The sequence below is a fragment of the Cariama cristata genome, unplaced genomic scaffold (genome assembly GCF_000690535.1).
Source record: "Cariama cristata isolate BGI_N322 unplaced genomic scaffold, ASM69053v1 scaffold12155, whole genome shotgun sequence".
Lineage (NCBI taxonomy): Eukaryota > Metazoa > Chordata > Aves > Cariamiformes > Cariamidae > Cariama > Cariama cristata.
In genome coordinates this window covers 13005-38420 of record NW_009618159.1, presented here as the reverse complement: position 1 = coordinate 38420, position 25416 = coordinate 13005, and the positions used below count along the sequence as shown (strand labels likewise).

At 40.7% G+C, this 25416-nt stretch overlaps 1 protein-coding gene across 1 annotated transcript; it reads left to right on the top strand.

Annotated features, from left to right (window-relative positions):
* Positions 1-1561: 1561 nt before the first annotated feature.
* Positions 1562-25416, top strand: GALNT7 (polypeptide N-acetylgalactosaminyltransferase 7). The gene is made up of 10 exons (XM_009700752.1): positions 1562-1790; positions 7627-7757; positions 8020-8099; positions 10310-10492; positions 13553-13670; positions 15604-15726; positions 17813-18031; positions 20222-20320; positions 21661-21789; positions 24526-25416. Exons 1-10 carry the CDS (start codon positions 1562-1564, stop codon positions 24661-24663), a joined length of 1449 nt encoding a protein of 482 aa, XP_009699054.1. The 3' UTR covers positions 24664-25416.

Below are 25416 nucleotides of genomic sequence, written 5' to 3'. Positions count from 1 at the left end.
TTAATAAATATCGGAAAGTGTGGACTGTATTACTCATATTGCTTGTTTCTAAATCATCTGTAATCCCTCAGGAAAAAAAGACCCGATTCCAGGGCCACAGTGAAATTGAAACGCGGCATGTTTTAAATGGATAGAGAAGTGCTTTTCCTGGCCCGCCAAGCTGGAACCCAACGATACAGATGCTTAAATCGAAAAAATTGAATAGTGACATTTCCTATGTCACCCTTTCTGACACTAGTTAGTCTTGCACAATCAATTGATGCAACTGTGATCTGTCATGTTGGCTGCTAGAAAGATGTGTGTTATAGCCAAAAATATGCTTGATTGAACCTCTTACTTCAATGTCCATTCAATGCATTTGTAGGGTTAGAAACTCTTTATTTTGATGAAGATTTGTGTTCTTCGTTACTGTGAGAGCATTTATTGTCAAATTTTATATAGGCATTACATTTTCAAATTATCTATAAATTCTTGGCCTTTTTCTAAAATTTGGCAGCCCTTCAGTGTTCAGTTTCTCACTTTATTCCTTTGAGTTTTCTGCATTATTTTTGTTTGGTTTCTCACCTCTTTCTTTTCTTTGGGTTCCCCCCCTTCTCCTTTCTTTCAAGGGAGGAACCCATTGAAACTGGGCCAGGTTTGAAACTTGTCCTTGGCAGTCTTTTTTATTTATTTATCTATTTATCTTCATTTGTATCTCTTTAAAAAAAATATGTACAATTGCACAAATTTGGGCAAAGCTGTGACCTTCTTACATCTGGTGAAGCAGGTGACTCTGCATTTTGACAACAGCAATGGAGGGTTGAATGGGTTTGGTAAGGTTGGTGTTTTCAGGTATAGCAAACATAGCTAGAAAGTTTAACTGTGAATAACAAATACTAAAGATGATGTCTTGTCTGCCAAGGGATTACATTTTTCCCAGGAGCAGCTATGTCTTTCTGACAGCTTTTGCAAATGGAGACAGTTTTATGCAGAGCAGCTGCATTTCACGTGCTGCTGTTGTACGTCTAGCAAGTTCACTTACTACATTTAAATCTATTTTATTGTGAAAGGGCAGAAATTAATGAGTTTGGCCTTGCCACAGCAATGTTTGTAACTTTGCTAATTATGCAGGTTCTGCATGTGGACTGTATAAAGCCAACAGAAACACTTTATAGACACTCCTTCTACAGGGTTAATCTGATTTAAAGAGGCTTAGAAAAAAACAGCACTGTCTTACCGAGTGTTACATAGCAGGTGAGCCAAATGCACAGTCCATCCTAAATCGAGATACCTGACGTTTTGTAGAGGACCACCGTCTTGGCAGCCGCAGTCTGGGGCTTTTCTTCCACTGTTCTGAAGGAAGCGTGTAGCTGTTGGGGCAGGAGTTGTGGTTCACCGGCTGCATCCTGCAGGATGGGAATCTGTATCTGGATCCCCAGGAGGGAAAAAGACTGACTGGCTGGAAGCGAGATGCTCTTTGAGCCTCCTACCTCTGTGCTGCACTCAAGCTGTATTACCTTTTGTATCCTATTTCTCTTCAATCTGAAGGATAGGCATCGGTGAAGACTTCATTTGCACAAAGATGTTGGTAAGCAGTTCTGTAAATCACAGTGTGAAAACTAATGAAATCAAATCTTTTTACAGATGCAAATACTGGCATTACGATGATAACCTGCTCACCTCCAGCGTTGTCATTGTCTTCCATAATGAAGGATGGTCCACGCTGATGAGGACGGTCCACAGTGTCATTAAGAGAACACCAAGGAAATACTTGGCAGAAATTGTGCTGATTGATGATTTTAGCAACAAAGGTATATTTGGAGTATTAACACATTACTTGCAGGAAATGAAACTTTTTTTTCTTTAAATAGTTTTCTTTTGATTTATTACCTACCATGGATTGAGTTGACTCTGCAAGAAAAGTAAGTTGCTTCTTCACGGTCTTTTCAGTTTTCAGTGAAGGGAAGGCTCTTTTCCGATGAACTGCTTTCATAAAGGTGGCAGTCCTCTATGTGTACTTAACTGTTTGAAATAAAGGGTTTGTTGTGGGCTCTCGCCCACAGTTGTGGAGTAGCATATAGTAGGAAGCTGGGGTAGCTAGTACCTCTCTTAGCTCTTATGAAAACAAATAGTTTTAAGAGTATTGAAGGAGTCTGAATTAAGCCTGTTAGGAATAATTTGACTTATTCTGATTCATTTTCAATACCTTTTTAATTTCCAACATCCTTTTTTAATGAAACATCACATTAAGGTGTTTATTGTTTCTTATTGGGAGGGAGGGGCTTTTAAGAATTTAAGTGTGTTTTAATTTCTGCCTTCAAGTCCTGCAAATCAACATTTTCAGAAGTCCAGAGATTTTCCTCTTCCTTAGTAATGTACATTCTGGTCTTGGTTTATAGTCAGGATGTATATACTTGCATGTGATTCTTACAAACATAAACATACACTGACTTTTTTTCCTTTAATGGTGATGTCTTCAGTGTTAATGCAAATCAAGGCTGAATACGGAGGAGAACTGAAAGTGGTATGCTAGAGATAGAAGATGATTGATATAGAGGAAATCTGTCTGGTTTTAAACTTTAAACAAATTTCAAAATAGTGCACCAAAGCTGCGCATTCTGGAAGATTTTGTTGCAGCGTAGTTCTTGAATAGAAGTTGACAGAGGAAAAGAGCAGACACATAAATAAAAACGTAACTTTGAGTATGCGGCATGACGGAGTCTTCTGGACAATGATGGTGATAGCTTTTAGGAGCACAGGCAAGTTTGAACTGGTCAGCAGCCCAGGATATGTTCCCTTTACCCTCCTCTTTGGTTTTATAATAGCTGAATTGGGTAGTGGCATGGAAAGCAATGACTCTGTTCTGAAACTCTCCATGTTATCAAGTGATCTGGGCTTCTCCAGCCTCACAGGAGGAGTTGTTTTCTGTGCGGATACCAACTATAAATTTTAAAACTGAACTCATCGCATAGGTGGGGTTGCCTTTTTTGAGTATAAATTGCTATTAAAAATAGCTATTGTATGTTAATTTTTACATCGTCCTTGTAGGTAGGTATCATTTTCTGTTTGTTTTTACAGGACAGGGAAAGTTACCTGTGTTGTAAACTTGCCTGCATCTGGTTTAGTCTAAAAAGGTTACTGAATGCTACATTATAGTCTCCTGTATCCTTTAACAGCTGTTGAGAATTTGGCTTAGATATACACACACGCTATAAAACAAAAATATCTTCTCTCCTAAGGGTTATAATTTTAATAATTCAGTCAGCAGACATGTGCTGTGTTTTTCCTTTTCAGCTGGGATCACAGCCTTCCTTCAGAGCTATTCAAGGACTGAGTTAGCTGACTAAAATAACAATGACACTGATGGTCTCTAGAAAAATTACCAGATTTTTTTACTAATGATTGGACTCAGTACTTGGGTTTCACATGAGTTATAGCTGACTCTGTGCTATATGTATGTAATTCATGGAATGGGTTTGTGTGGTGTAACAACTCGTACTACAGTTTTCCAATATATGGCGATTGTTAAATAAAGGCAGTATTTTTCAAGAAATTTGTTTTGAAATACAGAACTTTAATTATGCTTTCTGCTCGTATATGAATGGTTAGCAGATACAGGTAGCCTGGACCTAACATCCAGCAGACCCTTGTCTCTGTATTTCCCACACTTCGTTTTCCCAAACAACTTCCTTGAGTCAGAGAATTCAGTAAAGCAAGCTCAAGATGCAATTTTCTCATGTATGAGTGACTGGAAAACAAGCACGGACTGGAATGGTTCTGAACACCTTGCTGCAGCTGTACTGTTTCACTATAATAATTCTTCAGACTGCTTTAGGCTATTACTTGGTAAACATAATTAACTTAATTTCAGTAATTCAAATTGCATTCTAGATGAAAAATGGCCAAGAGAGGAGAATCTTGCTCCACTTTTTTCTCCCCAGAGAGACGCATGAGCTAGTACGGGCTGCAAAGCGTGCCAAGCCGCCTGCAGAGATCTCCAGTTGTTAGGAGAGCTGCAAAACACAAACACTCTTAATCACAGCAGAGCTGCTGGTGGCTTTTTGCTTTTCCAGCCAGAAGCAAAGCGATGCTGACAGCACAGATACAGGATTTTCTCCTTCCCCACCTGCTCTCAGTTCATATCTGCCTTTCCACCCAGCAAAGAGCGGCTTACCCTCTTTGAGGCCAATGTTGAGGGATGCAGATGCTGGACTGGGTCGATGTTTGCTCACGCTCAGTGTGGCTGTCCTTATTTCTTAGCCGCCACTTTCTCCAGCAATAGGAAAGTGAAATGGAGCATAGTGGTTCTAAAGGCTGGCTCATAAAGAGCCCTGCCTGTCCTCCTTTTTGAGAAATCCTCTTTCATCAGAAGGGAGTTACAGCTGCATAGAAGCTCGTATGTGTTGTGCCTTACCGGGAGGAACAGTTGCAATGCTTGGAAAATGTTCTTTTCATTGTAATTCTGTCTATAAAGTCAGTTGGGAGCCGTCTTTTTGCTGAACAACACTAGCCCTTTCCTTCCTTCCTCTTCTGCAAACAGCGGGGCTTGGCTCTGCAGGACTGCGCGGAGAGGTGTGCTGAATTCTGCTTCGGCATTATTTTCTTTGTCAAAGCACAAAGGGAGCAGTAACAAGAGGATGACACCAAGCTAATTGAACGATGCTACTTCTGATAGTTCGGTGGAGACCTCTGTATTAATGCATGTCAGGCTGGCCGCGTTGCTGAACCTGGGGTTTTTTCCCCTCAGTTTTTCTTGTGTTTCTTGATAGAAGGAAGCAGTTTATTTTGCTGTGGGTGCTAGCTGTTCTGAAAGGGGAATGAGAATTCATAAAGTCAGATTTTTCTGAAGCTCCCTACAGTTACGGTTGTGTATATAGGTCTTCAGTGGCTACTTGTTACGTATTTAGGTACCAGCTTCATTTCTTTCTGAAGTGTAGAGGTCAATATCTCAGCGGGTGCAGCTCGCTTTTGTAGCCCGTGCACCCGTGAAGAGTGCCTGCAGGGTAAATACCAGTGTTCTAGTAGCATTTAAAGGCTCTGTCTACCTTTTGCATTTACTTATTTTGTTTCTTTATCGCTATCTGTATTTCCCACTCATGCAGCATCCCATAAGATAACCAAAGGGGAAGTAATGAGCGTAGACAGGTAACAGTATTTTTTATTAATGTGTTTAACAGCGCTTGCAGTGAGGAAACTGAGGCATTAATCAGTGCTTGCGTTAGGGCTGCAAGCCCCACATCAGTAGTATCACGGTACCGGGGACTTGGAGGCAGCTGCTGTAGGGAGGACGTCTGATAACCGTTTTTCTAGTTCATGACGTCCATGAGTCAAGGGGAAAAAAAACTGCTTTCCTCCTCCCCCCCCCGCCTTGTAATCTGCAATGCCTAAGATCTTTTGGAGAACGGACGTGTTTTTCAAAAACATTGATTCATGCTTTAATCATGCACTGAGACATGAGAGAACCACCCAAACAAGGGAGGACCAGATCAGTGGATATAATATTTTGAAAAGTAAAATACATGTTTTTAAACAAAAAACCAGGATGCTGTAAGGCTGTTGACAGATACCATAAATACACGTTCTAGGTGAACAACATTTAACGCTGGCCAAACAGTATTTCAAACTGTAAAAGTATCAGGATTTTATACACTACTGTCATGCAGGCTTTGTAGTATGGGAAAGAGGGGAAAATTCAGTTTTCCTGTGGGAAATAGCACTTGCTGCTAACCCTGGCACCGTTTCAGGTAATGGACTGCAAAGTCCTGAGAGTTGTACTGTAGAAAAGCTTTACACAATCAGTATGACAGATTTTTACAGCTCCCTGTGAGCCTTACATAGTTGAACATTTGATGACTAAAACATTTGGCTTCATAGGCAGGAGAGCTGGAAATAACTTCAGGTTTTAAATCTTTAAAACATTCCTGGCAGTCCTTCTGTAACATGTACTTGGAATTTGCAGAATAAATAATGGTGTGGTATAAAGATTCTCTTAGTACCACTTCAGTATGACCTCATAACTCCATTGATTTTATCCAATAAAAATTTATATCACAGCTATCGTATCATATATTCTATAAATATACATGGCCTGTTACTCTATACAGAGTATGTGATAAAATTGTTCTTTCTCTAGTTTGATATTTATGTATCCTTGAAGTTTTCCTAATGCAGAAGGATTTACAAAAGAAATTGTAAATGTTTGTGGGAAAGGAGAAAAGGATACGTAAAACTTTTAGTTGAGAAAACTTACTCTCTTATAAAGGTGAAGAGGAGGGATAAGAGCATTAAAAGATAGTGGTTTCAGAAGATTGTTCTTCATTAGAATTATTGAATTTCCAAGTTTGGAAACTTCACTTCCAAAAAACACAATTTCCATTTCAATTATTTATATGCAGCTTTTGTTTAAGCTAGAATTTTTTTTTAATACTGTTGGCAAAAATATAGCACATATTGAAACATAAGTTGCAGCAAGCTCCAGACTTCAATCATTTTCATTCAGGGTACAGAAAGTGTTGCTGCTGAAAGGGACATCCTTCTCCTGCCACCTCTGCACGTCCCCTCACCTATGAGACCGGCGCAGGCACGGCATCTCGCAGCCCCTCGGAGCTGGTGCAGACCTTGGCTCCAGCTTCTTAGGTGGCTTATTTTGGTTCCTGACCGAGACAAACTGAAGTCGTAGGCAATTCTTTTGAACTTTTCAGTACAAAAATAGCTTTTAAGCCAACACCGGTAGTTAAATCAGCGTAGCCTCAAACAGCAAGCGCCTGACTGCCAGCCCTCCTTCTGCCTTTGTGAGTTTTCTCAACAGAATCATCTGTGCAAAAATATTACACAACGCTAGGATCCTTTTTTCGAATTGTGTGGTAGGAATGTGGTTTCCAGGCTAGTTTGGCAAAGACCAATGTCCACATACAAATGTGTAACCGTTTAAGCGTAGCCCGTCTTGATTTTTATGCAGTTACTCGTCCCTTTACTGACCAAGTCCCTTTGGCTAAAGGTTTCCTGACTCATCAGCACGATGAGCCACAGCTCTTTCACTGCAATTCTGGCCCTCCGATTATTGTTATTATTTGTTTCATTAGAAGATTAGCATAAGACCACCCCAGCCCCAGGAGGGAACAGGTCTAGATGAGGGAGGACAGTAATTTGAGTATGGTGAGTTTCTGCCTCAGGTTTCCAGAATTAATAGACTGACGGAAAGTGTTGTGAGGCAGAAAGTGAGTGAAGATAAATGTTTAACTGAAAAGTGATGCCTTCAGCTGTACCTGGGACATTATCTGATGAGGAAGGACCGTGTGCTGAAGCGTAGAAGCTTCTCTGCCTGGTTGAAATAGAGGCGAAGACCTGAAAGCCAGTGTGTGATGTATTGAAGTGACTGGGAATTATCCACCCAGCTCCCCCGTGGTGTGGCTTCAGCTGCTGCTTCTTCAGAGGTGCCGGAGACAAACCTGCACCCTGGAGTCCAAGAGCTCCAAGTCTTCCTCTCTCCAAGTTTAGTGTTTGTGAGCGGTAGTACAAGCAGTTGAGTTAAAGATTCTCATAAATGTCTGTAGACGTTTGTAAGTTGGATTTGGGCTGTATTAAGAATACAAAACTGTTTATTATTAAACTTCACCAAAATATTTTTTTTTCTTTGTTATTTGATAGCACACTTACAAGAGAGGTTGGATGAGTATATTAAGCAGTGGAATGGCCTTGTAAAGGTATTTCGAAATGAGAGGAGAGAAGGTTTAATCCAAGCCAGGAGCATTGGAGCCCAGAAGGCTAAGCTTGGTCAGGTAGGAGCCGATTCACACACAAATCTGTCTTTTTGTTCTTTTTTGGGGGGGAGAGGTGGTGGTAGTTCCATGTTCAAATAGATGTGTAGAAATGTAGTATTGTATTCTTGATACTGGTTTTAAGAGATTAATTTTACTCATTCAAGCTTCTTTTTTTGTTTATAATATGAAAGTATTTCAGAGTAAATACGCTTAATTAAATCATCGTGACTTCATATACAGAAATATAAATTACTTTTTTTTTTTTTTTTTGCTTTTGAAGGTTTTGGTTTACCTTGATGCCCATTGTGAGGTGGGAATTAATTGGTATGCGCCACTTATAGCTCCTATATCTAAGGACAGGTAATGTTCTCCCGTTATTTCCAGTGTCTGGCCTCTTGGGAAGAAAACATCACAGTAACAATCTTCACATTTCAAACTGTAGTCAATAGGTTGTATATCTATGTCAATATATAGCGATATCAAAGTATACCGATATCTGCTGTCCAATGATTTTATTATCTCCCAGCATAAAAGCTATGTAAGGAGGAAGGAAAATAGTGAGGCAAATAAATCTCCGGATAGCTTATTTTAATAGGCATACTGAATTATTTTGCTTAGTATAGATTAAATATAAGACAGCTGTTGTCCTGCGACAATCTGAGGGATCGTTATAGAAATGTTCTGGCTAAATAGGGAGCCTGATTAAACAAAATACCTACACAAGAATGTAGTGGAATGAGTGGAAAAGTAGCAGTAAGTGTTTTGATTTAATGGGGATTTAAAGCCCCTGTGACCTCTATATAACTTTCTCATCTTTAGTCTTGCAATGTGGTCGTATTTGTTTCCTGCGAAGCACTTTGGAGCGTTGTCGGTAGCGAAGTGAGGCCAGGGCTTGAGCCTGTCTCTGCCGCAAGCCCAGGCACTTGCTGGGAGCCAGCGGTGGAAACGCCTGCGCTGCGTGCGTGGGATCTGTGAGAGGTGACAGCCGAGGGAGATCTCCTGGGGCTTCGTTTCTTCCCAGCTGTTGAAACGCTGTTGTTTCTGTGTGCTGCCGCACTCTTAGCTTGTGTGGTCAGCTGGTATGTGTGTTTAGGAAACCGTGTGCTTGTTTAAACTCCTTAATCCCATAAAAATAACTGCTTAATCCTAAAAACTATTTGTTAACCTGTCGTACTACCAGAACTTTCCTGAAGAGGTGAGCTTTGTGTGTTTTAAAGGCTGTAACTCAGCGTCAAGACTATGTTTGGGCCAGGATACTAGAGAGAAGGTGGAAACGCTTGCATGCTTCCGTCGAGTGCGTGTTGCTCTTTTACACAAGAAAGGCTGGTGAGAACAGACATCCTCCGTCACCGCCCATGGAAGCAGAGGGTATGCCGAGGCACACGGTGCCGGAGGGCAGTGCTCGGCAGCCTTCTTCCAAGCCCCCAGTACCCTGGGTGCAGCCTGCTGCCGCTTCTGCCTCAAAGAGGAGCACGGCATTAGCGTTTCTTTTCCCCTCCACTTATTTTTCTGTCCGTAGGATTTGACTTAAAAAGATGGAAATGCTCCAAGTTTGGTCATTGGGAAACTCGTGTGGAAAATCTGGGGAGAATAACAAGATCATGTCTTTTTCTTGGTGAAGATTGTATGTGATAGATCACAATGAGGAGCATATTGCAAATCACACAGGAAAAATCCTACTGAAGACTGCTGCCTGGAGAGCACCAGTGAAGTTGTTTTTATCCTGAGAGGCTGGATTTGCAGGGCACTTGAATAGGACAAAATAGTGAAAATCCATGTTTACATTAGTAAAAGCTGAGGGCTTATCCTACTTGTTGACAGCTAAGATCTGATATGAATAGAAATTATGGGAAATAATAATACTGTAAGAACCCTAGCCCTCTAAGGGCTCCTCTGTTGCCTCCAGCAGTGCTTTGTTAGAAGACCAATGTCAAGAAGTACACGTAAAGCAAAAAGTGCTGATAAACGAATTGATATGTTAGCATTTCAGACCTAACTTTTCTGCTTTCAGAACTTCTTAAAACAACATAAAGAAAGGACTGTCTCTTTTTTTTTTTCTTCTAATGAGGCTTCATTTTTTAATAATATGTTCACAAGTGACTTGTTACATACGCTGTTCTCTAAGCTTAATAATTAACGGTGTAAATTTCAGATTAGACAGATTACTGTTCTGAAATTGTATTTTGCTCTTTTTTTCCCCTCTATAAACGTTTCAGAACTACATGTACTGTACCTCTAATAGATTACATAGATGGGAATGATTATTCCATTGAGCCACAACAAGGTGGGGATGAAGATGGTTTTGCCAGAGGGGCCTGGGACTGGAGTTTGCTGTGGAAACGAATTCCGTTAAACCACAAGGAAAAGTCCAAACGAAAACATAAAACTGAGCCTTATCGGTAAAGAGAGCTGTTTACATATTGTGAATCGTAATGAATAATTGTCTAAAACCTTTCGTTTTTCCCTCCCACCCCCTCCCTCTTTTCCCGTCGACTATGGTCGGTGCACGGGTGCCACGCGGGTCCTTGCACACGGCCGCATCTTCCCTGCCACCGTCCGCCACCCTGCAGAACCACATGCACTGTGCCACTTATAGATGTCATAGATGGCAACACTTATAAGATTGTGCCCCAAGGGGGTGGTGACGAAGATGGGTTTGCTAGAGGAGCGTGGGATTGGAGTATGCTATGGAAGAGGGTTCCCTTGACCAAGCGAGAGAAGGAAAGCAGAAAGACAAAAACTGAACCGTATCGGTAATCACTAAATCACTTACCCGTTTCTATTTTTTTCTGAAGTCAATATTGATCCACTAAGATTTGCATGTACTTCCAGCCTGAAAAATCTTCCTATTTCTAACCGCGCCAGCTGCTTTGTTTAATCAGACCTGTTTGCCACAACTATTTGCCCAAAATACCTTTGCTACCTTGCGTTGCCTCTCCGTTCCTGCTCTTGTGTGGTTAATAGGGTGCATATTAGTACGAGAGGGTTTTGTTTGGCAAAATAAAATGTTGTGTGACTTTGTTTCCAGGGAAAACTTTATTTAGCTATGATTTTTTTTTTTTTTTTTAAAGTAGTGTTGGAAACAACAGTGCTTGTTTAACCATTTGATTTGAAATAATGAGCATGCTGTTAGTATTTATAATGACTGGTAATGCATAAAATCTGTAGCCTGCTGTCATGGCTGGATGCATGCATACAGCTCGTGGATTATGCATGTGCATCAAAAAAAATCCCTTTTGTCATTTTTCTCTAACTTGCTTCATAATAGATTGCATCTGACAAAGAAGCATACTGTTTAAGAATCTTGCTAGATATTTTCTAAGGTCTCAGTATGTTTGGGGATTTTAATTAAATACACATAGCATTAAAAAAAAAAACCCTACCACCTCATTTTCTGGGAAAACTCCAATAACTTTCACAGAAGTCCCACCTTTTTCTTACGCATTGTAGTGGGGTATGTTTTTTTTTCCCGCAAACAGAAACTGGCTAGAAACCCTAGCTAGAAACCAGGGTTTCTGGATGGCTTTTTCAAGACTGGGAGACTGTGGTTCTGCTGTTTTTTATTACTTTCCCCTTCACACTTAACTAATCGTGTTACTACATTTGAAAGCAATCCTCACATCTTCAGAATCTAATGTCCTCTATTGCTTGTATATATGATTTAAACATTGTAAGAACTGATGTTGGTAATTCCCTATCCTCACCCGTGATTGTTCTCTGCTAAAATGGCAACACATGCAAGGAAGTTATGAAGCTTTGATCTGGTTTGTATACAGTATAAATAATACCATTTTCTGACAAGGCTGTCCACATTGGAACTTTAATATTCGCTTAGAGGGGGATAAACTATTTCAAACATCTCTGTTGTGTTCTGTGTTTACCATCCAAACAGGTCTTAAAATCCTTTAAAGTGTTCCCAGAAACACAGAACACATGTTCTCAGAATGGTTTAAAAGATTACTTTATTTTTAATAATATTTTTGGAGTTACAATGCTTCTTTTTTAAAAAAAAACATTCCCTACATCTGTTTATGTCCAGGCTGTATGCATTTTGTTGCAGCAAAACCAAGGCAAGTAAGACCAAGTAAAAGTCTTGCTGAAACCATAGCCAGGATTGCTTACTTTAGAAAGAAAACAAACAAAGAAAAATAAACCGCAACAGCTTAAAGCGCAGAAACAAACTTTTTGTAATGTGAGAATTGCCCCAGGACTGAATCCTCCTTTAATATTATGCTTACCTCTTAATATAAAATAAACTACAGAGGTTACGCGGATTTTAGCGTCTTCTGTCACACACTTGACAGCACGTTGGAGACTGAAACTTCAGCATCGGAGGCCTCTACACTTGCCAAGTCTTTATGGTGCTGAGGAAGACCCAAAATGCGGGGGGCCACAGGGCTGTGCCGTGCAGCGTGCCTCTCCCCGCCGTGCTTGCTGGCTTCCTGCCCTCTGAACCCCTGGGATGCCAGAGCAGAGGAAAATACAGGAGGCAGACAGGTAGAAGGGGACATTTAGGAGTAACTCAGCATCTGACCAGGTGATTTGGAGAGCAACTAAACCGATAACCGTTAGGCTTAACTCAGCTGATAGAGCCAGTAGCTCTGGTTTTGTTGTTGCCCTGCCCTGCTGTGTGGAGCAGGTATATGTTAACCTTACGGTTACTTTTGCTTAAGCAGCTCTCCTCCAGATGTTTATGCTCGGAAGGGAAATATGTAATCATTGCTGTTAAAAGGAGCACCACTAAGTTACAAATCTAATGGGCCAAAGCGACTCAATAGTGCTAGAAATGACCCATCTCTCAAGAATTTGCTTACAAAGGGGTGTTACACTTGTGTTTTACTTGGCTCACCAGAGTGATCCAAACTCTTGGATTTTCCTCCTTTCAGTGCTGCAGATCATCTGAAGTCAGAAAGAATTCATTTTTTCCTTACCAGCTTCTTTTTTTTAAATTGCCACCTTAGTAGGGACTTCAGCTTGTATCCATTAGAGTTTTTATGTATTTATTGATCCTCAGGTGAAAAATGCTTGGTATGTGCGCTGGAAATGGTTTAACATATCCTCCTCTCTATTTCAGTGTGAGCAAGCTACCGAAGAATTTTGGTTAGAGCCGTTCTGCAAAAATGCTCTAATCCAAACCACAGTGTCTTTTTGACACATTAAAACTTGCTAATTGAACCTTGGCGTACATGGAGGGATTTACAAAGCCATTTCAAATAAAAACAACCTAAACCAAAATGGAAACCTTGTCCACCTTGATCCAGGCCCTCTTCAAAATTTTACTGAGTATAATGAAAAGTGTCTCTATATGGCAGTGGCAGAAAAAGAACCAGAGGGAGAAGACAGGAAGGTATCATTTAGCTGGAAAAACTGTTGCTTATTTAATAGACAGTAAGTTTCAATGTGGCAGCTCCTCAGAACGTAAGTCTATGTCTGTTATACAGTCTCATCTGTTATCTCAAAAACTTGAAAAACTTTCAAGAGAGAAACAGCTTATCACACTGATTCTTACCTTTTTTTATTTTAATGAAAGCATGCTGACTGAATGGATAATTCCAACCAAAATCTTGTATAATTAAATGAAAAATCAAAAAAAAAAAACCCACCAAACTCTGTGACTTCACTAGAAATTATACAGATGTCACTTTGGAAAATTGCTGGAAGCTGATGACAAAGCTTTATGATTTTTTTCAGTGTATTGCCATTTATCTAATCTTTATTATATGTTAACAGTGAATTGCTTCCTTAATTCATGCTTTCTCTGCGTGTTATCATATCCTTTTGGCAGAAGGAGTAACGCTGTCTTCCTCTTTCAGGTCCCCTGCAATGGCTGGTGGATTGTTTGCCATTGAACGCGATTTCTTCTTTGAACTGGGTCTCTACGATCCAGGGCTTCAAATTTGGGGTGGTGAAAATTTTGAAATTTCTTACAAGGTAATACCGAAAATTGAAAACTAATGCAGTTTAGTAGATCTTTTTTTCTGTAAATACTTCTGTTTGGGGTTCGGACAGACCTACCTCTGATTTGCACCGCCTCTGCCTCACGAAGCCTGGAAGGTTTTGTTGTGAGGAGGTGTTGTGGCAGAGATGTCTGTCCTCAGTGTTTCCTTGTGGGCTTTGGGGCAGAAGGGTTCGGAGAGGTGGCCTAGTGCCAAGACCCAAATGCTGAATATTCTAGATTTTGTTAATAGTTTGGGATCGCACACACCCCGCTAAAGGTCTAATCTGAAACCAGACTGGCAGATTCGATGGGATGGGGGGAACTGAGTGCTCTCATGGTAAGCACAGAAAAAATGTTATTTCTAATGAAAGTGATTATAGAGAACAAGTAGCACTCAGTTTACACATAGATGCCCGTAAGGTATATAACGATGCAACGAAACGTAATCTGCCCTGGTTTCCTCCTCCCTACCATTTTTATGAGTGAAAAATGATCTCATGTACTTTTCTAAAATTTCAAGAACTTCTTTACAGGCAAAGTCTTTGTAATTGAAACGCTAACTGCATAATTCCTAATCACTGCAGGAGATTCTATTTTCACTCCTAGGCATATGCAAACTCTTCAGTTAGCAGGAAACGTAAGATGATAATCATTAGCTTCTTGTAACTACAGTATTCGTAATGACACAAGTGGCAGACAGCGGGAATCTGTCCCAATTGCCAAACAAAAATGGAGACATCTAATACCCTCAGCAGCAATCTGCGAAATCGTAGCTGAATTTTACTAAAAGTGCATTCAGAGCTCCCCTAGCTGCTCTTGCTCTTCAGGATTTTGAGGAAAGCTCTGAACGCGCTTGCTCAGCTGTAAATCCATATGCAAAAGGTAGTTATTGAGGATGTTACACATACAGGGTCTTTATGCTTCTAATTCTCCATCTTGCTTAGAGCTAAATCATGATTGAAATTACATACAGTAGTTTTGTAATTGAAGTGCTGATTATGTAGAGACCCCCAAACTGGTTTCGTGTAGATCACAGCCAATCTTCAGAAGAACTAAAGAACATTTATCAGTCTTGCGTGCTGACTCCTAGATAGCATATATAATGGCCTTGTATATCTGTGGGGGGGGTGGTGTGGAGAGAGATTAAAGAAAATAAATATGATGATGAAGGGAGTAACTATTCTACCCATCTTCCCTAATACTGTTAAGTCCTATTTTTGATCTGGAATTTGGACTAATTTGGAACAACCCCAGAGTTAGCTTGAATTTGGATTTGATGCTATATTTCAGACTTGTCAAAACTATGAGCAACTAAATTCAGATTTAGATATGATTTCCCCCATAAATGGATTATCCAAGGACGTGTGGGAGGGAGTGAGTTTCAGAATGGTAATATGTTTTAGCCATTTTTTATTTTCAGCTACTATAGTTAAAGAAAAAATTGTTTCTGCTTGGAACCAAGGGTTACCAAAGACATCTTTATCTCTTACTAGTCTTTATTAAGAAAAACTTAGATGTGATGGGCGTCTAAGCAAAACCCATCTTAGTGAAGGTGTGTGAATTGCTTTAAGAAAACCAAAATATTTTTAATTCTGTCATAATAAAAATCACCCAGTTCAAGATTTTGTGCACTCATTCGTTACTGTTGTTTTAAAATAGCAATGGAATGAGATGGCAGACTTTTTTTAAAGCTGTTTTAAAAAATAATCTAGTTGAGTAATTTCATGGCTGAGTTGAAGATGTACTCAATACAGCCTTTCATTTCGGAGATGTTTATGGTTACATCTGAAGCGAAAATATTTAAATGTTTCGCACAGTTGGTATAGTAAGAAAAGTAGTTCACATTTCTTCCATAATTTATTATCTATTTGTCTGTATTAAATTCCTGTGCATATATGTTAATAATACCTTTGCTTTAATTTGTAGATCTGGCAGTGTGGGGGAAAACTGTTGTTTGTTCCCTGCTCTCGTGTTGGACACATCTATCGTCTCCAGGGCTGGCAAGGAAATCCACCCCCTGTGTACGTTGGGTCTTCTCCTACATTAAAGGTACTATTTTGCTGCAGCCTTGAAGGTGGCTTCTGATTTTAGACAACAACGGTTTTAAAGAAATCTATTTAAATTATCAGTAGCAATTTAGAGAGCACTTCATCCGGAGCTACTTAATGTCTGAAGCTAACGTGGTCATCCCCATGGGAGGGAAATCTTTGTACCAATCCTGCTGTTACTAAGAGCAGAGATTCCTGGAACCCATCTTCTTGCTCTGCCTCTCCCCATCTTTGAGGTACAAATCACATTTCCTGTTAACTCACTCTCAGTACCCCAGGCCTTTGCTGCACTGTGCCCAACTGAAGTATGAACAACTCTAGTAACTACAGCACGCTGCTGGAGGTGATGATCACGCGTTTAAAATCCCCCTTCGGTTTGATAGGCTGTGATCCTAGGCTGAGTTAGCGACCGCTGTAATCTAGCATCTATCAGACTGTTATGGCTGCGTTTGGTAATGAAGAAGCAGTGAATGACACCTGGGGAAGTAGCGTGCTCTGCACTTCATCTTAAAGGTTGGCAACTCCTCAGGCACCTTGCAGGTTCAGAAGTGTTGCTGAAGCAGTGATATTAAAAGTAGACATTGCCTCGAAAAAAGAGTGAACCATCTGTCTATACCTGAAGAGAGAATTTTAATCAAGGAAAACTCTCCCATGTATGTTTGCATCTACCAGCAGAGAGAGAGAGAGACAACCCTCCTATTAAGGTTTCCTATTGCCTGCTGTAAGCTTTCTCTTGTACGGTGTTTTGTCATTGGTAAATCCTGTTCCCCAAAAGACCCAGTTTTTGTAAATTCCAATCCCAGAGCCATCATCCTAGACGTTACCTGTGACAATGACTACTGGTTACAGAGTATGGCTTGAGCCAAGCTAGTGGTCAGTTCTGTTGAAAAGGGAACGTTGCAGCCTAGCTTAATGGTAGAAAACTAACCTGACACCTAAAAAAAAAAAAAAAAGGGCCTTTATTAGTGTGTGAATTGATTAACATTTTGATCAGACAAGCAGTAGGACCGGTACAAGGGAGGGCAGGGGGAAATGGGCATAGCTGGGAGTAGAGGCAGAGCAATGGGAGGCAGCGTAGCAAATGATAGCTCCATTGCTCAGTGCAGGCGAGGAGTTTGTTTGCCTTGCCTGAAATTATGAAAACCATTCACTCTTGTGAAAAGCTGATCAAAAATATTTACTGCATATCTAAACACGTTACCTGAGTCTGCTCGTCTGGTTACTGAATACAACAAAACACTGCTAAGTGTTCTTAAATATTGCATTGTTTCTCAGTACAAGGAAGGATGCAGGAAGAGCTTTCTCCCTCTTCGGCCACCCTCCGATCCCCATACTAAATGGCTTTTTTATAGCTTTGTTCAATTTATGCTGGGTGTGGATTAAAGGAAAAGTCACAATAATTTGTACCTTCAGTCAGCTATGTTAAGACTGTTTTAATGCCAGGTCATTAATACTAGAAGAACTGTACAAAGTGAGGTGTGGATCTAGTACACGTACAGGTAATACAGAGATAAGAGCCAGCAAAGAGACTGAGAAGAAAGATGTGAAGGAGAGGCTTGTCCACCGGGCGAGCTATCCATTTTTTTCCCCTTCTCCAAGCAGCAGTACAACTACTTTACTAAGAAGAGAAAAATCTCCTTGGTGTGTCATAGTTGACCCGTTTAAGACTTAATTTTTTCATCCTCAGTGGACTAATGCATCTGATTCTCTGTATTAAAACTGTATGAAGGTGAATAGAAACTCTAAATTGCAGTTCTGGTACACAGCAAATGATTGCAACATTTTATTGCACCCATAACTGAAAAGTCTTTATTTTCAAACAAACATTCTCTAAACTTAGAAAAAGACTTCGTACTCTCATTAAGCAGGCCAGTTTATTTTACTGGCTTCAGTCCTAAACTGTCATTTGAAAATAATATGCATGTGTCTTGTATAATCTGCTGAAGGTGACAAATTATTAGTACTACATAATAATTTCATGCTGTCACTTTTTAAAAGGAGAAATCCTTAAATTTCTAGAATTAACGTGCAGTTGCGTCTGACGTGTTGTGTGTGCTCTGAGGTCACGACAATGTTGTTCTTCACAGAACTATGTCAGAGTTGTAGAAGTGTGGTGGGACGAATACAAAGATTACTTTTATGCCAGTCGGCCGGAGACGAAAGCGCTACCCTATGGAGATATATCCGAGCTGAAAAAATTCCGTGAAGATCACAACTGCAAAAGTTTCAAGTGGTTTATGGAAGAAATAGCATATGATATAACTTCATACTATCCCTTGCCACCTAAAAACGTGGACTGGGGAGAGGTAAGTACGGCACATAACCTGTATTTACTTTAGGAGCTTGCTTTTTTTTTAAAAAAATCGGGAATTCAAAAGGAAGTGGTTGTCACTCGACATCAATCTGAGAACAGGCTCTTTGATTACTGCTGTACTAAGGTATGTGATACTAGCCAGAGAGCTATAGAGATACAACCCTAGGGAAAAAAAAATTACATACACTTTAAAAGGTGTGAAATTTTTTTTTAGCTCCATAGGTCCTTGAAGGATGATTTTATCTCTAGCCCTGTCTTCAGTTATGTCTAAAGCTCTTTTTTCCGTAATTGGAATTCAGGGGTTTTGTTAAAGAGGAAGAATGCGAATCCTCTGTGTGTGGGAGTATTGACGAAGATTAATAGGTGAAAACCTTTTTCTGTGAAGTGCTAGAGAATAGATCATGAAATCCAGGTGGAGTACATTCCGCCTATGTTTGCTGGGCTGGGGTGTACTCGTACAGTTTACAGCCTCAGTAAATCCCTTACCTGCATGTAATAATTTGATACGATTCCTTAACAGTCATTTCCAGCATTAGCGTATATGAGTATGACTTTACTAAACTAAGAACGTAATTACAAATTTGGCACTTTCGCGTGGTTGACAGAGACAGACAGCATGTTGCTGGGTGAGTGTGGGACACCTCACTGAACCCTGCCTGGTTTGTTCTGGCATTTAGCCCACACCTTGAGGAGCTCTTACTGCAGGTCTCCTGCCTACTTTTGGATTTATTTCTTTTTTTTTTTTTTTTTTTTTGCCCTTTTCAGTTGGTTCCAGCCTTGCCCTGTCTCTCCTATTAATTTCACTTTTGCAGATTGTGGAGGCAAAAATCAGAAAAATCATCTCTCTAGCATAGGAGGACTCCTGCGTCCCACCAAATTTAACAACCTTCTTTCCCCAGTTATGATGGACTCATTTTTGTAACTTGAAAAGAGCATTAGAAAGTACAGATCTATGCTCTTTCCTATGGCCAAGAAAGTGTCATCTCTAATTTCTCTGAGGAATTAGTGATACGGAGCGTGTGCGTGGTGGAAGGGGGTACCAATAGTCATCTATCTGAGGGACCAGGTGAACAATGCCACCTTTATTTCTTACCTAAAAGCTTGCACAAAGCAGCAGTTACTACATTAGCCTTAGACCTCCTTTTGAATCCACATAAAGGATTAGGAAGGCACGTTATGTATTACTGTTCACTGAGGTGAAAGTAGCTGAAGAGAATAAAATAATAATGGTCACCTTGTGGGAAATCATCCCTGATAAAAGCAGGCGGGTCTGGTGAAGCAGCAGGAAAGTTGGAAGTTCAGAGACTTCTCTGAAGTTTTCTTCAACTCTTCTTCAGTGGCTGCTAGTTATCCTCCATCTGAGAAATTCCCCCCCATTTGTAACACCACACTAATTGCATTTCCAGACTGTCAGGAATGAAAGTGTGGGGTTCATCTTCCCTAACACGCTCTCTGGAAGTCGGATCTAACCTTATTCCTACAGACTTTATTCTACCATCAGGAAGAAGAAAGAGGCTCTGGCGAAGAAAGTAGATCTGGAAACAATGTTATTTGTGTCATAAAGTCTTTGTAAAGCTGTTTGTTGGCCCTCCTGAGGATAATCAGCAGTTGAGGCATGCTTTCTGACAGGACTTTTGTTCTTTATCCCTGTGCTTGTGCCCACCCCTCATCAATTTTATCTCTTCCCCCCCATATAATTGCTGCTGCAGAAGGTCCATCTGAGCCTCCGGGTCAGTGGGCTGTGCCTGGCTGCAGGTAGTAACGGCCGTGCAGAACTTCTCTGCATCCCGTTTCTCTCATACGCAAGATGAGAGCAACTTAGCTGAGCTCCTGCTTTATTTATGAAGACCTGGGAGACTGAACATGCTTTGATAGGAGATTGAATAAATTAAAATACTTGAAGGTCCTACATTTCGGTGTCATTAATTTGGAACTGAGCTTTGCAACTCTAGCTTTCTCAGTGTACTCTAACTCACATAAGAGCCTGCAAATTAGCGTGGGCAGCTTGAAGCTCTGTCTCCCATAACAGTTAACATCAGTGTTTAAATTTCATACACAGGTCTGTCTCGTATCTCTCTGTCAGGTAGCTGTTTCTGGTTTGAAAGATAAGTGGGAATTTTCTGAACCCTTTCGCACTGATTTTTCCCTTGAGACTAACTTAGATGCAAAACCTCTTTTCCAGATCAGAGGCTTTGAAACATCTTACTGCATCGATAGCATGGGGCACAATAACGGTGGCTTCGTTGAGCTTGGGCCGTGCCACAGAATGGGAGGAAATCAGGTAAGGAGCTTGGAGGCAAGCCTGAAGGAGAATGGCTTGCTGTGGGTGATAACAGGCGGGTTTTCTGTTAAGCCTGTACATAAAATCACTGAAGTGCCAGCTAAAAAGATGGGACTTAGGGATTTTTCCATAAGCGTACTGACATCACTAAAGTATGGGAATCTGAAAATATCATTTCAGACACAAAGGGTACAAAATTGAAGGCAAATTCATAATCTCTTCCTCAGTGAAGCAGGTACCTGAGGAAGCAGGAACTGTGTTTTAAAGCAACTGTTACCACTGCATTAGAGTAACTGCAGCTCTTAGCGTTGCTGCTGATTCATCATTTGTCTTCACTTAATAATTAATCCTTCAGGAAACAACCCTCTTGCTCGCATTGGCTCAATTATTTCACAAAGTTGTTTTGCTCTAATGGAAGTATAAAACACTTCTGTGCAGTAACTCAGCTTCCACCACAGGAGACAAGAAATTGAATACAAATCTCTCTCTGCTTCATTTATAAATTAATTGGCAGAACATAATTACTAATAGATGGTTGCAGTCCAAGCTGCTATCGTGTTTGACCGATGTCTTCACAGACCTACCCACACTACCAGATAAACATGCTGGTTCTGTCTTCGCATCTCCTTTTTTTGGTTGGAAAACTTCTCAGAATTTAAAGTCCTTATTTATGCTGATTTAGACTTGAACCAGGCAAGTTTTGTCACAGAAGTCATGAAATCACGTGCAGGATGATGCTTTTAAAAATCATATTTGGGTTAGCTCTTAGTAACCCCTGGAAATGTCTCTTTTATTTTGCTATTTGAGGAAAAAGTTCCCTAAACTACTTTTTCTGCATATATTACCCCCCAAATCCCTGTAACAGTTATTTCATAAGAAGTAGTTAGGATAATCTTTTTGGATCTGGATGGATTAGTTTGATTTCCTCCATGGGTAAAATGCCAGAGTTTAACTGTCTTCACATGAAATTACTGTCCAGGACCAAGGACTTGCTACCAGACCTTTAGAAAGATAGTGGATTGTTTGGCCATCATATCATACAAAGGCTTTTAATCAAACACTTTCAGAAGGCTCCCAAATAGGAATCCCTTTATTTTTTATCAATTTTGTCTTGCTAGGTAAGTTTCTTAGTCTTCTAAATCCTACTGGGAAGTTATCCATGAAATTGAGTGTAGAAGTGTGTTACATCATGTAAAATAAAGAACTCTCCTGAAAAACAGGTGTAATAACACCAGAGAATATTTTGAATGATGCAAATTCCTTGGTATTTTCAGTGTTTCTAAAATACTCGTTATTTTGAGTCAACTGTTAAAAAGGTGGCTTTTTTTTTCCCCCGTTAGCTTTTCCGAATCAATGAAGCTAATCAACTCATGCAGTATGATCAGTGCTTAACTAAAGGACCGGATGGATCCAAAATTATGATTACACACTGTAATCAGAATGAGTACAAGGATTGGCAATACTTCAAGGTATGCAACAGATATATAGCAGACAAGAAATTATAATTTGCATCCTGGGTTTTTTCACCTTTTTTTTTAATTCCTTTATGTACATCTGAAAATGAAGATCTACAACAAGGTTAACTGAACCAAGTAGAGTAAATTGTTAATTGCACATTCTCAGAAATCCATGCTTACCAGGAAAGCTTCCTCTAGGGAACGATGCTTTTGGTAGCGGTTCTAGTTGCTGTCTTCTGTAGCAAAACCTTTAAGGAAAATTTCATGAGGCTACATGTGCTGCCACAGGTATGTTAGGAGTTAGCACTTGTCTTGGAGGAAGCAAAGAGGATGTCTGCTACCAGTGACAGAGTTTCTAAAAGCTTTTAGTGCCATCACCCTCTCTGCTAGTACGCTTTCTATCAAGAAAGTTTCTTTTTCTAATGTACGCCGTGAGAAGATTACTTAACGTGATGGGGTGCGTTTAGCAGCCAGGGTCGGTATTAGATCAGATTTTGGGAGGTCTAAATTGAAGTGTCGCTCTGTTTAAAGACAGAAGATCTTTTTAAGCCTACATAGCAATAGGTAAACATGGCATTACTCTTTGCCTTTTTGTGTTGTCTTTGCTTTCTTCAGTATTTCTTTTTCCTGATCGTTAACCATTCTCTAATAACATGCTCTGCTGTGAATTTTGGGTGTGGCACCATTACAAAGCTATTGCAAAATCTATACATTTGTCATAAAGACTTGGAATGTTGGCTGATATGCATGCAAGGGCTGCTACAGTCTGTGTAGTCGCTACATCTGTAAGTCCTCCATTAATAGCAGTTTTGGAAGTGTTACTTTTAAAAATGTCTAAGCTTATATTTCTGTTTGTCTCTTAAAAAATGAGACTGAATAGTCTAAGGGTGACATTACCCTTGGTTATAACCACACATAACTTGGTTCTGTGTCTAAGGAACTATTCTGTGTTGATTTTTTCTTCGGTCTACCTAGCATATTGCGTATTTATTAATTCATTAGCTGGTTATCTGGACTGGGTTTGTCTGAAAGATGTAGGCACTGTTGAGTGCAGCGAGATCTGTTTGGTACCCTTTAAGCCACTCCACTTTTTCTGGTATTTGCATAGAGCTAGGAAATACCAAGCACCATAATGCCATTTCTACCCAGCTTTCTTGTGCCGTACAGACAGACAAAATTCGTTAAACCTGAAATTTAAAAATCAATAAGCAGTGTTTCGACGCCTGCTGACTTCTGCTTTAATACTGGAATAATATACGGCACTTGTTAACTCTCCAGCCATTCTGGTGTGTCCTGGCACGTTGCTTGGCTCTTCTGTAAGCGTTTCATTTATGCAAGAAGATCCATTTCCTCCATGGTAGTACCAAGTTGTGTAATTGTTTGCTTATTACCACAAGTTACAAGGAAGCCCAGTAGGCACGGTCTGAGCTGTAGTATAAAACACCAACTGGCTTCCAAAAGAAAAAAAAAAGGGGTGGGGGGGAGAGCGAAAGGCCCACCAAGGGTGTGTAACCAAGCAAATAGTCAAAATTTGGCACACTTTGCTGTGCAGTACAGCGGGTATGACTGTTTCTTCTAATGAGGAGGGCGTAAGGAATGAAATACTCATCGACTACTGAAAAATGTTGTGGCCTCATGTAAATGAAAGCTGCCAGGAGATTTTATCTGGTTGGTCGGTGGGTTGTTTCTGGAATGAACGCTTGCGTGCTGGTTTGGTGAGCGTAACATCCTTGTGCTTGAGCATTGAGCAGCAGCAGGGCTTTGGTGCCCGTAAGCAAACATCCAGCGCAGGGCCGGCGGTGGTCTGCCTGTTGCTTTTGGTCGGGCACCTGTTTACCTCTCCAAGTCGGGGACCCCCGTGTCTGGCCGCAGGGCGGGAGCAGGTATGGAGCTGAACCAACATTTGGACGTGCACGTGTGTGTGGGAGTGATGGGGTTGATGGAGAGGGGTCCCCGTGCCGGGGAGAGCTGGGCACATGGGGTAGGGCTGCGGAGCCCGGCCGCAGTGCTGCAGGTTTGCTTCTGCTCCGTTGGGGTCTCTGCTCTAGGTGCAACCGGTCAGCAAGTCCAGGCTGCATCTGGCGCAGGCAGGAGGGGAGCCACAGGCCACTTTGCAAATTCGTGAGGCTCCAGCGTGGCAGCACGGGGGCTGTGAAAGGAGCCAAAGGTGCAAATGGCAGCCTGGATGTGCTAGGCGCAATGGGTCTGCAGTTCCTGAGGCAGCCTCCTGTTACTGCAGGGGCCAGACTTGCTCTCGCACCCTCTTCTCTTCCTTCTACCAGCCAAACAGGGAGCTAAGTTAGTGGTTTATATTTTTTTTTCCCAGTGTGGTTAATGTTGGTGCTGTGCGGTTGCTTTATGTGAGGGCTAACCGAGGGAGTTTCTGCCCAGTGAAGTCAGTTCTCATAGAGCTGTCCTCGAGAGTTAATCTTTTGGTTTGGTTACAGGATGCATGAAAAGGCTTGGAAGTTTTTTAGACACAGGTCTGCTCGTTTTCTTAGCGGCTTGTTGCCTAAGAGAAATGGAGGCATCTCTGGCGGACCTACACGTATGAAACATTTCATGATACGAAGGCTGTGAAAGCCTAGGTTCAACAAATAGTAAAATGAGTATAGAACTGATCTGTTCTGGGACTCTGAAACCCGATTTTATAAATAGCTATATTGCAGTTGTGAAGAAAATGTTAAAAAAAAAAAAAAAAAAATCCAAACAAACCCAACACATGTTCCTAACGGTTTTGTTTTCCAGAATCTGCACAGATTTACTCACATTCCATCAGGGAAGTGCTTGGATCGCTCCGAAGTCCTCCATCAAGTTTTCATTTCAGAGTGTGACTCCAGTAAAGCAACGCAAAAATGGGAAATGAACAACATCCTTAGTGTGTAGACAGACAAAACCTACCTACTGACACGTTAATTTGTACAGGACTGAAAATAGCCTGAAAACTGCTGCAATTATTAACTCTGTACAGCTGCGAGCCTCCCGGCTTGGATGAAGGACATAGAGGAACTGTGATTATTACAATAACATTATCATCCGCAGTTAATGTTTACAAAACTGCTTTACCTTAAACTCTGTAGATGTTTACATCTTTTTGTTTTAAGATGTCGGTAAATTAATGTGCTGTTAGCTATGTTTCATAGCAGCATAGCTAAAAGCGTTGTCGTCTTCTTTGGGATTACACTCAGGGGTCTGAAGGCAGTTTTTTTACACACACTTGAAAAGGTTGGGGTAACCAGATTTTCATAGAACTTGGTGATTATCAACCTGTTGTATAGTTTAATTTTACATCTTACTAAGCACTGCCACAGGTTATTAGCCAGGGTGGCCTTCTCTCACAGTCATGCTGCTTTTTTGGAAGGTGAATTTCAACATATTTAGTGCCTCTTTCATTTCTCTCTTTCACAAGAAAAGCATTTGTTGGAAATTATACAGTGGATTTTTCTGAGCTGTCACCAGAGGAAGGGACCAACCATACCACCCCCTGTAGTTATTGTGTTACCGAAGACACATTTCTGTTGCCAGTTCGGCTGCTGTACTTCGACTGGACGCTTTGTACGGTGCAAGGAAGAGCTTAGCATCGAGTTCAGTGCTGATGTGGTACATTTTGATGGAAGTAAGCACCTCGTGATTCCAGTT

Coding starts and splice junctions, on each gene's coding strand:
- GALNT7 (XM_009700752.1), top strand. CDS start 1,562: ATGTTGGTAAGCAGTTCTGTAAATCACAGTGTGAAAACTAATGAAATC. Junction 7,758..8,019: donor AGAAGGCTAAGCTTGGTCAG/GTAGGAGCCGAT, acceptor TTGCTTTTGAAG/GTTTTGGTTTACCTTGATGC. Junction 10,493..13,552: donor ACAAAAACTGAACCGTATCG/GTAATCACTAAA, acceptor TTCCTCTTTCAG/GTCCCCTGCAATGGCTGGTG.